The sequence below is a fragment of the Astyanax mexicanus genome, chromosome 25 (assembly GCF_023375975.1).
Source record: "Astyanax mexicanus isolate ESR-SI-001 chromosome 25, AstMex3_surface, whole genome shotgun sequence".
NCBI lineage: Eukaryota > Metazoa > Chordata > Actinopteri > Characiformes > Acestrorhamphidae > Astyanax > Astyanax mexicanus.
This window is the reverse complement of record NC_064432.1, coordinates 15,313,677-15,328,855: the sequence shown is the minus strand read 5'-3', so window position 1 is coordinate 15,328,855 and position 15,179 is coordinate 15,313,677. Positions and strand designations below refer to the sequence as shown.

General features: G+C 41.0%; 1 protein-coding gene across 20 annotated transcripts in view; it reads right to left on the bottom strand.

The window, feature by feature from the left end:
* Nucleotides 1–15,179, bottom strand: part of LOC103042950 (neurexin-1a) — a 562,201-nt gene that overhangs the window by 362,001 nt on the left and 185,021 nt on the right. For 13 of the 20 annotated variants that reach the window (XM_049472543.1, XM_049472550.1, XM_049472551.1 and 10 more), the window contains 2 exons: nt 12,780–12,803; nt 11,320–11,481 (listed from right to left, as the gene is read on the bottom strand). In XM_049472543.1, the coding sequence (XP_049328500.1) occupies nt 11,320–11,481; nt 12,780–12,803 (186 nt within the window). Of the gene's footprint in view, nt 1–11,319; nt 11,482–11,708; nt 12,431–12,779; nt 12,804–15,179 lie in introns of those variants that run through there. The other 7 variants (XM_049472545.1, XM_022681846.2, XM_022681848.2 and 4 more) reach the window with 2 other exon arrangements.

The following is a 15,179-nucleotide window of genomic DNA, read 5'->3' as shown; positions in this document are numbered from 1 at the left end:
GTCTCGCAACACTCACCTACTGTCGCGCAGAGCTCACCTACTGTCCCGTGGAGCGCACCTACTGTCCCGCGGAGAGCTCACCTACTGTCCTGCGGGGCTCACCTACTGTCGCACTGAGCTTTTTAACTGTCTTACGGAGCTCAGCTACTGTCACGCTGAGCTTTTTAACTGTCCTGCGGAGCTCACCTACTGTCCCGCGGAGCTCACCTACTGTCCTGTGGGGCTCACCTACTGTCACGCGGAGCTTTTTAACTGTCTCGTGGAGCTCAGCTACTGTCACGCTGAGCTTTTTAACTGTCCTGCGGAGCTCACCTACTGTCCCGCGGAGCTCACCTACTGTCCTGTGGGGCTCACCTACTGTCGCGCTGAGCTTTTTAACTGTCTCGCGGAGCTCAGCTACTGTCTCGTGGAGCTTTTTAACTGTCTCGCGGAGCTCAGCTACTGTCTCGTGGAGCTTTTTAACTGTCTCGTGGAGCTCAGCTACTGTCACGCGGAGCTTTTTAATTATCTCGCGGAGTTCATCTACTGTCCTGCGGAACTCAGCTACTGTCCTATAGAGCTCAGCTACTGTCCTGCTGAGCTCTTTAACAGTTAAAGGGTTCCGGAGGACAGTTAAAGAGTTCCGCAGGACAGTAGCTGAGCTCCGCAGTACAGTTAAAAAGCTCTGCGAGACAGTAACTGAGCTCCGTGGTACAGTTAAAAAGCTCCGTGCGTCAGTTAAAAATCGCGCAACAGTAGGTGAGCTCCGCGGGACAGTAGGTGAGCTCCGTGAGACAGTATGAGCTCCGCAGTACAGATAAAAAACTCTGCGAGACAGTAACTGAGCTCTGTGGTACAGTTAAAAAGCTCCGTGCGACAGTAGGTGAGCTCTGCGGGACAGTAGGTGAGCTCTGCGGGACAGTAACTGAGCTCAGTGGTACAGTTAAAAAGCTCCGTGCGACAGTAGGTGAGCTCTGCGGGACAGTAGGTGAGCTCTGCGGGACAGTAGGTGAGCTCTGCGGGACAGTAACTGAGCTCAGTGGTACAGTTAAAAAGCTCCGTGGTACAGTTAAAAAGCTCCGTGCGACAGTAGGTGAGCTCTGCGGGACAGTAGGTGAGCTCTGCGGGACAGTAGGTGAGCTCTGCGGGACAGTAACTGAGCTCAGTGGTACAGTTAAAAAGCTCCGTGCAACAGTAGGTGAGCTCTGCGGGACAGTAGGTGAGCTCTGCGGGACAGTAGGTGAGCTCTGCGGGACAGTAGGTGAGCTCCGTGAGAAGTAGGTGAGCTCTGCAGGACAGTAGATCAGCTCCACAAGAAAACTACTTTTTGAAAATGAGAATCGATTTTGAATCGTTCAATGTTAGAAACGCGATTCGAGCTCGATTTTTTTTTTTTCCCTGCACCCATTCTACATACTGCCACATTATCTAACAAATACAGTTTATCTTATTGTGAGGGCACATAATGACACCTTCTCACTACAAAAACACCAAACTGGGCACTGTATCATGATTTATTCACTGTAGGAGAACCCAATAGAACATGATCTCCCATTTTCTGTTGTGTAAAGATCCCAGAATAGTGAGCTGAGCATTTAGGACAGAATCAAGCCTAGATTTAAACCAGAGCTGGAAATGGCCCAGGTAATATTTGCTATCTGGGGGCACCCTTTCGGTCCCATAGTGCCCATGGATGGCCACTCGTTAAGACACTTGTTCAAAGTAACATTCCTAAAACAAAAAATTATAACAGAAATTTGACACAAATGACATTTCAGCAACAGTACCATAACATTTAAAAATGTTAAATACAATAACAGTATATTAACATTCAGAAAACCCACCTCTTCAGACCTTTGACTACAGTTAGTAGTGTATGTGACAATTAATTATAGCAAGCTGAAGATATTGCAGGAGGAAAATAAGAAAAATAAGTAATATCAACTGATGCAAGACCTTTAATCAGAAAAAGAGGAGGTTATAAATAGCCCCACACAGCCACATCACACAGTTCAGCAAATGGAAGCATGCTCCCACCGGAAATGAATATTGAACATGCGCTAATACCTCAGGATTCATAATTAAAGCCTCGCTAGGCTCAGTTCTAGAAACCAGTGCAACAAAAGAGATTGATGTGACTGATGTGAACACAGGCAGTAAAAACAGAGCACTTTCCCCTCGTGAGAGATTCTCACAAAAAAACGTGGACAAATTGTTGTGTCTAGACAACCTTCTAAAAAAATAAAAAAAATAAAAAAAAGTCCAGCAAGTCTTCTCGGGCCTGCAGTTCACTAAATGTACTACAATGTTACAATATGACGGCGCAGACAAAGTGCCTTTAATCTGCAGTGATGCAGACTGACACAACAAAAGTCTCAGCTGAAAACCTCAAAGGTCAACACTGTCCTGTACTATTCCATCAACAGGAAGCAGTTTGAGCTGCGGTGTGAGCTTAGTGTTACTGGGTTCAAACACAGGTTTGTTAATGCTTACAGCCTTTATTTTCTATAATACCACTACTAGTGAGGATACGCAATTTAACCAATTCCAAATCCAGTTATCTAATCAGCCAAACGTGTACATAGACAAATGTGGTAAAATGAGAGACGCTGGTGATGCCATCATGTTTTTAAAGGACAGTGGAATGCCAGTGTTTTAGAGTGTACTCATGTCTATGTTACCTTCTGGCTCTCACCTCTCTTCTTTAATAATAACAGTTTATTATTTAAACTATAGCCAGATTTCTGATCATCTGTTCACATTCTCTTCACACTTTAATAACAATCAGAACTGATTCCATCTCTTTATATTTCCTCTTTATATTTCCACCAGTGTCGGGAGTTACTCTCGGCCATGTCTCAATGCAATTCAAGCAAACTGGTTTCATGAACATGATCTTGGGTTAAATTACATTCAGCGATGGTTTCCAGTCACGAGATCTGAATGTTAATCGAACCCCTCTGGGATGCGGTAGAACAGAAGATTCAGAGCATGAAGGTGTTCCTGAGATGCGGTGATGTCAACATGGAGCAGAATATCAAAAGGACGTTTTATACATGCAATGAAGAATTGAGGGATCTGAGGAGAAGATGCTACACAATATTATTATCTATTAAATTTTCTCAGAGTGTAAATATATACACTAGTAATTAGTGCTAAAATATAAAATAAAATATATATAAAAAAATGGTACCACTTTAAAATAAGACTACATTTATAAAGGGTTTATAAATAGTTTACAATTAGTTTACTAATGGTTACTAATTAGGTTGTAAATGCCTTAAAAATCATTAATAATCAGTTATAACACATAGACACGTATAAAGGGCAACAATGACCTGTTGTTTGTCAAAAGTGAACCCACAGCCATCTATATTGTTTCCCTGTCTACGTATGTGATATAACTGATTATTAATGATTTTAAGGCATTTACAACCTAATTAGTACCTATTAATAAACTAATTGTTAACCATTTATAAACTATTTATAAAGGTAGTCTTATTTTAAAGTGGTGCCAAGAAAAAAAAAAAAAAGGTACCACTTTAAAATAAGACTACCTTTATAAAGGGTTTATAAATAGTTTACAATTAGTTTATTAATGTTAATAATTAGGTTGTAAATGCCTTAAAAATCATTTATAATGAGTTATAACACATTTGTAGAAAGGGCAACAATAACCTGTTGTTTGTCAAATAGTAAATCCACAGCCATCTATATTGTTGCCCTTTCTACGTATGTGTTATAAGTGATTATTCATGATTTTAAGGCATTTAAATCCTAATTAGTACCTATTAATAAACTAATTGTAAACCATTTATAAACTATTTATAAAGGTAGTCTTATTTTAAAGTGGTACCAAAACCTAAGAGATAATCTTTTTTAACTGATTAATAACTTTTACATCAAACCAAGCCCTTAAAATGTTCTTATTTTTTCAGATTTCTTTAAATAAACATGGTTGTTAATGGCAGAGGAACAGTCCAAATCTGGGCATTGAATATAGTTTCCAGTCCTGGATTATTATTACCATATGTAATTAATCTTGTAATAGTTGTAGATACAGTGGTAAATCACGCTCCATCATGTGTGTGTTGCATCATGTCCCTGGAAGTGTTCTAGATAAGAGATAAAGTACAGTGTCTTTGATAAAAGATATATATATATATATCAGACTACCTTTATAAATAGTTTATAAATGGTTTACAATTAGTTTATTAATAGGTAAATGCCTTAAAATCATGAACTATTTGACAAACAACAGGTCATTGTTGCCCTTTCTACGTATGTGTTATAACTCATTATTAATGATTTTTAAGGCATTTACAACCTAATTAGTAACCATTAATAAACTTATTGTAAACTATTTATAAACCCTTTATAAAGGTAGTCTTATTTTAAAGTGGTACCTCCTTTTTAATGAGGCTTCAACCCAACCCAATCCAACACATTACTCCTTTTCTAAAATAATGACTGCCCTACCTATTCAGACTGACAGTGACTGGGTGCTGGTGGGGTCTCCTGCTTCCTGCTTTAGTCCAGCTCCCCACCATCTAGGTACAGTCCAACATGTCCAATCGCCATTTACCATCATCATTATTTCCTAAATGAGTTCACTCATTCCAAACTTTTACACAGCACTACATAAATGGCGGCCCTACTTTATTATTCTTACATCAGTCAGGTAACACTAAAAAAAGGAGGCATGAGGGTTCATATTCTTCCTTTGCTTAACATTCACCTAAAAAACAGGGACACATCCTGTGGGACTATATTAGCATAGGACATGAAAGTCTGTCTATACGCTTTAGGCGTTCTCAAGCGAGTGCACAAATAAAGTAAGACCATACACCAGTGGCAGGGGTGTGCACCCTGATTTCACCAAGGAAGAGAATAACCTGAGTTCTAAGCATATCCTGGTGGGAGAGGAACAGGGCTTGAGGGGTGGTACCTCCTGAAATTTCAGCTTAAGGTTTGGTGCCTCGCCCCAGGCTTTAAGTGCAATCCTCTGAGGATAAGGCTGCTACAAGCCGCTAGCGAAAAGGCTTAAGAAGGAAAAGGTTTGGTGAAATCACAATTTCCTCAATTTTCTACCTTACCCCAAACGTAGTCAACCACCCGAGACAAATTTGGAGTGTGAAGTTTCTTAAGCTTCTTAAGTTTGTAGTGTAGCGGGGCTATGTGGCTAATGTAGCAAAGAATTACTAGAAGCTCATACACCGATCATAGCATTATGACCACAACCATGTCTCTACACCCAGTGTCCATTTTTCAGCTCCACTGAGCAAGTAGTCCAATAATTACAGACTGTTCTTTAATGAGCATGACCCCACAGAACCACCACAAAGCACATATTACTTGGGTGGTGGGTCATTTTGAGCACTGTAGTGTCACTGGCATGATGTGGTAGTGTGGGTTGTGTTAGTGTAAGTGTCACTGCTGGACTGAGAATACACCACCAACAGTGTCCTGTGGGCATCGTCCTGTGTCCACTGATAAGGTATTAGAGGATGACCAACACAACCTGTGCAGCAACGGATTCTCTGACTTTATATCTACAAGGTGGAGCAGCTAGGTCTATTAAAGTAGACAGAGAGTGGAGACAGTGTTTAAAAACACCAGCAGCACTGCTGCGACTGATCCACTCCTACCATCACAACACACACTAACACACCACCACCATGCCAGCGTTTGGGTGGAGCTGTCCAAGGTTCTGCTTTAGACCATTTTTTACCAACAGCACTGCTGGTATAGTAGTTATTGGGTGGTGCTACTAATGGGCAGTCAACAAAAACGTATTGCTCTTACACCGAGCAAGCATAACATTATGACCACCTCCTTGTTTCTACATCCATTTTCCACTTTTTTTTTCAGCAACACTGACCATAGAGAGCATATTGTAGTTCTATAATTACAATCAGGACCCCACAGGACCACCACCGAGCAGCTATTATTTGGGTAGTAGGTCATTATCAGCACTGCAGGGACACTGGCATTGTTGTGTTGTGTTTGTGTGTGTAGTGTTGGTACAAGTAGATCAGACAGAGCAGTGCTGCTGGAGTTTTTAAACACTCAATCAGTGTCACTGATGGACTGAGAAAAGTCCACAAACATCAATAATCAATGTGAGAACTGATGAAAGACGAGAGGATGACCAATACAACCTGTGCAGTAAAACATTCAGAGGTAGGGTTTTCTGACTCACTCTCAATCATTCTTGGTAGGTTCTGGAATCACTGGGCCTCTAACCTAGATTAAGAAGGAGTAGATAAGACGGTTCATGCATGGAGGATGGACGGTGGAACTTCAGATGACACAATAAATGGGCAGGTGTCCCAATACATTAGTCCATATTGTGTCAGAAACTACATTAAATCTAACAAATGTTTATAAAAGATTTATGAATGTAGCTTACAATTAGCAATATATCATATAATCATTACTTGCTAGCTGCATTAGCATGGTAGCTCCATTTAAAAACAATATTAGCAAACTTACACCAAACATCTCTTGGCTTAGGATAAAAGAAATAAAACAAGAGTAAACCAGTTTTTAGGGGTTCTATTCCTTTCACCAGTGACCTTCCCCCTGTCCCATTCTTCTATGTAATATGCTACAGAAGTGTAATTTGGGCGCATTCCAAAGGGCAGTATTGAGACGATATTTGTTTTGACCTTCCTCCTCCTCCTCCTCCCAAAACACAGCAAGTAAACAAAGCTGGGCTCGTGACTCTGACCGAGCGCCAGGTACAATTTTCCATCAGCGTTTAAATTCTGCTATGAAAACCGTAAGAAGCCTACCGAGGGAAAACAAATAGCGATTTGACAAGAATCTCTTGGCACAGCCAGTGGAGGGATTCTATCTCGAAAGGAAGGAGGGAAAAAAAAATGAAAAGGAATGGGCAGAGCGCTGCAATTCTTTAGTCACAGAGCCTGAGTGCACAGCAGATACTGCCAATAAAATGCAATCAATATAGGGAGTCAAGACAAAGGGCACCTTTTAGAGGCCAGGGAGATTGGACAGAGCTCCAGGCCCTGTGGTGTTCCACACAGCCATAGAGAGAGAGAGAGAGTGAGAGCGAGAGAGAGAGAGAGAGAGACAGTGGCAACTAACTCATTTGTCACCAGGCCTGGAGAACTGACAACTAGGCTATTACTGCAACAGCGTTTCATCATCAAAACAGAAGAGCTTTGCGCAGGGGGAGCCGGGAGAGCGCAGACATGCAGGGGGGGACGGCGGGACTCAAAGCGTGACCATGGGCTACTTGCGATCAATCAGGGGCCACCGTGTCAAAAACCTGGCCATTGCTCACGTGCCATCAGCCTTGGGTTCCAGGGTTTCAGGGTTCCAGCCTGGCAACGACACAAAGCCTCATCATCAAGGCCCAGGCGAGCTCCTGCAGCTGGGATGCCGAAGTTGTTTTTAGACCGCTGACATTTCAGCACAATACATGTGAAGGTAGGTAGACTGTGTTTGCAAGCCACTAGCATTGGCAATAGTTCCCAGGGTCCCATGCCCAAGCATCTCCAATCTACAGAAGATATTTGCGAATGGGCAGATTCAAGAGGGGATGGGGTGAACTCAAAGCACGATCACCTGGCACCTGTGATCAATCAAGGGTCACTATATCAAAAACGATTTGGTCTATAGAAGAGCTTTCCGCAGGCGTACTGCGAGTGTGAAGACACATCTACAGGGTAGATGGCAGGACTCAAAAGGGTCAAGAACCAAGTCAAGCACCATTTCTCTGCTCACGTGTCAATGGGCTTGGGTTCCAAAGTTCCAACACAAATACATATGAAAGTACTAAGCCTACTAAGACTACTGGAATTGGTACTGGTTCCCAGGGTTCCATGCCCATGAATGTCTGGATGCAAGAAGACAAACAGGGAGAGGGATGGACGACTTCATAATTCAGGTTTTTGCAAGATGTTCCAACACAATACAGTCATCAAGAGATTTTGATCATTTGATATGATGCATGCAATGTGAGCACATGTTGTTCTGGCAGTACCTATCATTGGAAAGGTGTAGAGTTGAGTTATATCCATCTTTATATGGGTTTCAACAACCATTACCACAGTATACACCAATCAGCCATACATAGGTCTCCTTTATGTCACCTGTGAAGGCATTCTGTGGCACCAAAGACAGGAGCAGATCCCTTAATTTCACAATTGCATCAATAAGCTTTATGTGCCCATGACCCTGTCCATGGCCAGTTCTAGAGTACTTTCTTCTTTGGTGGGTACCATCCACTGCATACTAGGAACACTCCACAAGCCCTGTAAATCGTGGTGGGCAGCCAATATTTAAAAAGTGAAACCAGACCACTGCTTTATGAAAATGAGGAAAAAGAAGCTCTGACAGGAAATAAACTTATTAAGGTCAATTTTAAACCATTTAGAGCCATTTACACTACTGTCTCATTTGTGTTTTTGCAGTAACTACATCATCACAATGTTGTCCACTGTCCCCATGTTTGTTGCATGTTTGTTAAAGGGTGCATAGACCTTATGTAAATAGTGACTGCTATAGACATATTCATTTTTGTTTGTAAAGGAAGTTTAGACGAGCCTTAAGAGTTCACCTATAATACAACTGCCCTTGAGGAGAACCTACACAGGTATTTTGCTAATTTACTTTTTAGTGAAAATAAATCAAGCCCTAATTTGCTAATTTCTAAATAAGGCAACACAACACAGATTAATTTGGCTTTAGCTGAGCCAAACATCATGCTTACTTGAGGAATTAGCAATGAGATATGGATAACACTTATCAGAGACGTTAGTTTACGGGAAGGTGCATGGCGATGGAGTTAATGAAGTGCTCTCGTTCCTTTGGCTCTCCTTCATTATTTGATTAAGGCATGCCTCTTACGTCAGGCAGGCACACCGTAATTGCTCGCTACACTAACGGCTCGGGTCGATAAACATCTTTGCTTATTTCATTTAACGCGATGTTAATTTGAAGCAGTGCACCCACGTTGGAATAAAACACTGGTGGAAAGATGAGCTATTTATTTATTTGTATTTATTTATTTATTTTTTAGCTGGAAACTGACTGAGTGCTTTTAGCTGCTCTTTATGAATGCAAATGCAATAAAACACTTTTTTTTTTTTGGAGTTGCCTCCCTAAACCCATCACCGGTGGCACCTGCGACTCTTGGAGGATGTGGACGAGCACACGCCTCCTCCGACACGTGTGAAGTCAATCACCCCTTTTTTCGAGCTGCTGCTGATGAATCATTGGCTGAGCGGCTAGCGCTAATGCTCGGAGGGAAGCACAGCGGCTAGGTTCCGATTCATCCGCTCACAGACGCCTCGTGCCGCCCGGCGCGACCTTTAAGCTTAATGGGGAGAGAGCGCCAACTACCCACCCGGAGGGAGCAGGGCCAATTGCGCTCCCTCTGAGAGCCGGCAGCTTGATGGCAAAGCTGCATGAGCGGGGGTTCGAACCTGCGACCTCCTGCTCATAGTGGTAAATACATGTTTGTGGTGGTTTAAATATGATATTTCCGACACGACCTGAAGGTAGAACTACTAATAGACACAGCACCCCTCTAGTGGATTTTATTAGCCTAGCATATCTATACCAATTAGTAGAGATGGCACATTCAAGTTCAACTCCATCTTTAATAAGATAATAGATAGCAGCTAAGAGTGAGATAAAGATGTGCTCTACTAAACAGTTCAGCAGGTTTATAAAGGGTTAAAGCGTTCAAGTCTAAAGTCTAAAGTCAGGTCTGCGTAATTCGGATGCGTCTAACGTGACTGGCGGCGTGGCAGGAAGGAAATGATAATATTATTTGTTCTGTGGATCTGTGCTCTTATTTCATCTAGAATGTGTTAAAACGTCATTGTTTAAGCCATTGCCCGAGATGCTTCCTTCCCTTTAATGAGCAGAGTCGTCTAATGAGTCTGAGAAGGAGAGGAGAGCAGAGCAGCCATGTGCTCAAGAAGCGGAGAGCTAGTTACTGAAAGTCCCCAGAAGACTTTTTTTTCTTCAAGGTTCAGTGAGGACAGGCCTGTCTGATGGAGATGGTGGTGGTTGGGGGGGGGGGTAATGGGAGGGGGTTGGGGGTTGTAATATAGGACAGCAGTGAAGATGCAGGAAGAGTAAAGAAATAGGGAAAGAAGCTCTCTCAAGCTTTAGTTGAGAGGATGGGACTGATCTTGAAGTCACGCTAAAGAACTGTAAAAATGATATTCAGACAATTCGGCACATCACTGAGGCTGCTCGTGCTTTTTTATGTAATAAAGTGCATTAAGCAGACAAGGAGTAAAGAACAGTGAGTTGAATAAGTAGACAAGGCAACCGAGTAAAGATGGAAAAGCACTCTTATGGCAAATTAGGTTTCAATGCCACTTAAAACACCAGAATCTGCAGATCTTAAAAAAAAAAAATCCTTCATATAGGTAAAGGTATAACAATGCATTAAAACATGTAGATCAATATGTACTGCAATTTCAGCCTACTGTTCCTGGACAGCTCCTACTATCCACCTCACCTGAATACTGATTCTGTTCACCTATGTTCCCTATTGTAATGTGATCGGTTGAACAGACATTGGATGTTTTAAATCAAACTCACATATGAGTCAGACGATAATTGGATTTCGTCTTTGCAACCAGACCATAATCTCATTGAGGCATGCAATGAAAACGGCAAACCTCATCTCATGGCTGCTCACGGCTTTTTGTAATCTTTAGACCCACTTTTTAACGAGTATTTGTTAATGATTTGTAATGCCATGCAACACTGCCTTTCCTACAGCTTTCTGCAACTGCAACACTGAAGACAACCTTTGATTCAGTTACTGAACATCAGTACACAACTTAAACTTAAAACCAACAAACTGTCACTATTCACAGTCAAATTAGAATTGGCACTGGACATTCCCCTGACATTTAGTATTTAGAAATGTTGGTCACAACCTACAGTACATTTAATCAGATATTAATGCCTATCCTCATTGGTGGGCAGCTAGGATCTTATTGTAATTAAGCTGTTCCTCAACTGCTCCATCTGATCCCAAGACATGAGCGTTTTTTTTTTTTTCCTAAATCTTCTGAAGAGCTGGTGAATCATGCCAACCGCAAAATATGCAACCTACTCACAGCTTAAAGTGTTTCTTTGTTCTGCAAGCACAATTTACTGCATTTTCCCTTCCAAAAGAAACGAAAAAACACAAAACAAAAAAAAAAAAACAGAAAACTCCCTCAGAGGAAATCTAGAAGGAGATGAAAACGCAGACTGTGTGAGTTTTTTTACTGCTGAATTTAGGGAGCTCCCTAAACAGCAGAGCAAAGTTCACACAAAAAAAAAAAAAAGGCTGTTTACCTCCTTAAGGCAACCCATGAAGTTGTTGCTAACAGGCGATCCTGGCAGGTCGGCGGTGCTAGGGCTCCCTCCAACATAGAAAAAGTCGTCGGAGCCTAGCATGGTGTAGTCCTCCTGCGTATATCCTGTGGTGGTCAGAATCCCATCCACGGATATTGTTACCTAGACGAACAAAGCACAGGAAAAGGACACGCTATATTCCCAATAAACCTTCGGCTGCAGTCTGGTTTGACCGATCTGGACCTACGATTTAACTACGTCTACTTTCCTGATTTTATTCATTAATTCATGTATTTATTTTTAGCTTAAACTCAATCTGAAAACCCATTTTCATGTCTTTCATAATGTATGTCATATTTTAATTAATAATAAAAAAATTGATTGGTTACCTTCTTTATTCCATCCAGTTAGAGATTCTTTTTTTTTTTGTTGCAGAATTTGCAGATTATGCTAGCCCCATATTCTTCCAGTTAGTTAACAGATTGCCCAAAGTTTTAGTGTTAGTGTTAGTATTAGTATTCTAGCTTCTACTGCAACTCAAAAAATTAATTTAGCAGACACAAAAATGGTGTTAGTAAAAAAATGTTAACTTGGTTAGTTTCGCTAAGTAGTCTTATTAGTCGTTTTAGTTGTTTGTGTTCAAAGAAATCAAAATGTGTCAAAATGCCACACAGGGTTAGACTGGAAGCACAAGCAATGCGAAGCACACTCACAGTTTGCTCTGGTCACAGAAACAAAAAAACAGAACAGGACAAAAAGGTCAAAAACAAGCAGAAACGCAAAATTGTTTAAATGAGCGAGTCATGCTAGCTAGCGTTTCTTTTTGCTAGTGTGCACAAGTGTGCAAAAAGAAACCATTAGCCATTGCTAAGTTCAGAAAGCAGCGACACGTCGTGACATGCCCGGACAGCGGGTGATGGGTGGTGGCAGGATGAGCAAAGGGACTGGGACTGAGATCAGAAAGAAGACACCAAAGACAACCAAGCGTAATGAAGGGCAGCAGCGATGTATGTAGCGAATGTATGGCTAAGCTGTACACAGGCAGGCGGCGGGCGTTTGTAAAGCATGCCATGCCGAGGTAATGGGATCAGAAACTGGCTGAGCCAAAAGAGCATCAGGCCAGTCAGCCAGCAGCAGGTCCTCCTTGTGAACCGCTGCTTGATGCGAAAAGGCTCAAGACGATGCTCCTGAAAGGCGGACCGAAACAGAACTGGACAAGGAAAACAAGGTAAAACAAGGGAGGAAGAACCAACGGGATGAAGAGAAAACAAACAAAAAAATAAAGGAGTTGGAAAAAGTAAGCAGAGAAGTACCAACCGCAATTCCCGTGTTTTTTTTTTTTTTTTTTTTTTTTTTTGGATTATGGCGTCTACATTAAAAAGAAAGGAAAGAAAACACACGGCAAACCCAAACTAAGAAACAATTAGAATGATATCTACCGAACAATGTAGTTTGTTTACCATAGCGTGTCCAATGCCTGAGTGCTTTGTGGAAAAGGGGGGAGAAAGGAAATTAAAACTGTGAACAGAACAACGACCGTTACTCAAAAAAGATATGACGGCTACTACCAGAGTTAGTACACTGTCCTTTTATAAAAAAAAAAGAAAAAGAAACGATCTGTTAGTAGAATGACACATTCCATGAATGACGTTAGTTTTCCACAGCAGGTTAGTAACAGACAAAAGAAAGGGCAAAGTAAGTTTCCCAAGGAAATTAAAAAAAGAAAAAGCAGGCTAACATTAGCTACAAAGTTGCTGCTAGCATCGTGATATCTCTAACTTTTTCTAGCTTGTTTTTTTTAACAGCACGCTAACTTCCGCTAAAGCTAATTCCCCCTTATTCTCGCCCATCCCAACACAATACATGACTGACAGACATCAGATGGCTCCTAAAAGAAGAGAGAGAAGGCCTAAAGAACATCAGGCGACCCCGTATTAAGTGTTAATCTACAGTACATTCTTCTGACTTGTCAGTTATGACCAGTTAGCGTGCTAGCTAGCAACACTGGTGACTGACTTTGTGTTTAGGTCTCAGTGATGAACTTTAGGTTGCACTTTATTGTTGCAATGAGACAAATCAAAAGGAGATCCTGACACAGAACGGTGAGAGGATGATCTGTCTTTTCCTGTCTGACGTTGAACGCATGCATTAATAATGTGCATCTCATGATTTCATTGTGTTCAACCGAATTCGTTTATTTGGTAATAACTGATTAATGAAAGGTATTATTTGAGCAAGGGCATACACTGCGTAGAGTGGGCAATGTCAAAAAATACCTACATAAAACTGCTATTATTATCTTAATTTTTCTTTTTTTAGGGGTGAGTTTAAAATTAGCCCATTTTCACTCTTTGATCTCGTGTGATTGCTCTGTTTTTTTTTTTTTTCGTGCCACAAGTGCGGACGAGGTTCTAGGACTAAATATTTTAAATAGTGTTGTTCATTGTACAATTACAACATTACTTAGCAAAAAATCAATCTCTTGTTATATCCAATCAAAACATGCAAATTGTGTAGTATTCTAATAATGTCTCTATTAAAGAGATCTTATTTAGTATTTTGGTTAAAATATCTCAGTTTGTCAGATCTCAGCTTCCATATATTTTCTAAAACCCCTTCACGCACAAATAAACCAACCACTAAGACCATTTATAGAAGTAATAGTAAATAATGTTGATTATCCAATACTAAATATCTCTGCAGCCACTCTGTCTGATATCTGTATCAACTCTAAACCATTTTTAAATATGATGTTTTAATCTTCTTAATTAACATATTTTTTTTCCATCTAATCCCAGGCCACAATCTTTAATATCTAATGCAGACCAGTCATTATGTGATCTTTACCCAAATCAGCCATTTACCCCAGACATACTGTACACTGACATGCCCATGTCATGGAACAGGAACTAGCGTCCCATGACTTTTGCCATGTCCCGTGGAAGCGAAATAATGCTGCACTTACCTGTGTGATATGCGAATGCGATCACCTTCGTTGAATGTGGAAGTGAATTTTGGAAAGAAAATTTTAGCCAGACACCCCCGGACATGATCATTACCATCCACAGCTCTGTCCACTGTGGGTGGTAATGCATTCAGTGCTGTTTTCCTGGTACACACATGACACTATGGTTCGAGGATTGTTAAAAGCCTGCCTCACTAACAAGATAACACCTCACAGCTTATACAAACGTGGGTGTTCCCAAGTCCCATTCCCTGAGGTAACACTTCATGCTCGATTTACATACGGCTGTCACATGGCATTTGGCATGTCAGTGTATACTTTTTTATACAACACAGTATATCCACTGTATTATCAGATGCCAATTGTAGACTCGTACAGTACGCCCCCTACAGACCAGTTGGAAGAGTGTTTCTAGAGGACTGTAGAAATGCAAGTTTGATATTTGTTTCATTAAAATTATTATTAAATGTTTTTTTTTCTTTTTTCCTATGATTTGAGACTTATATACAGTAGAGTAGAGAGTGCTATATAGTGTAGTCAAACCAAAAAATGAACCCGTTTTGCAGGAGAACACTGCTATCTCTTCTGGATTATCTCCTTGCCTCTATAATTAGGTGGCAATTATATATTTTTTAACACACTAACTGATTTTTCCCTGACTTTTCCCTTGTGGACACTTTGCTATTGTGTGCTGCTATTGTGTTCCCAGTTTGCCTAGTTTGCTAGTTTGTTCCTGGTGCTGCCAATTTGCATGAAAAACGTGGCCTCGCTGAATAGTGCCTGGACAGCGTAAGTAGTTGGCGCTCTAAATCATTGACCAGGCTGGTCATTATTGATCTCGGGCTAATTCTAAGGGTACTGTGAGGATAAAGTCAGACAACTGGCTTTGTTTCTT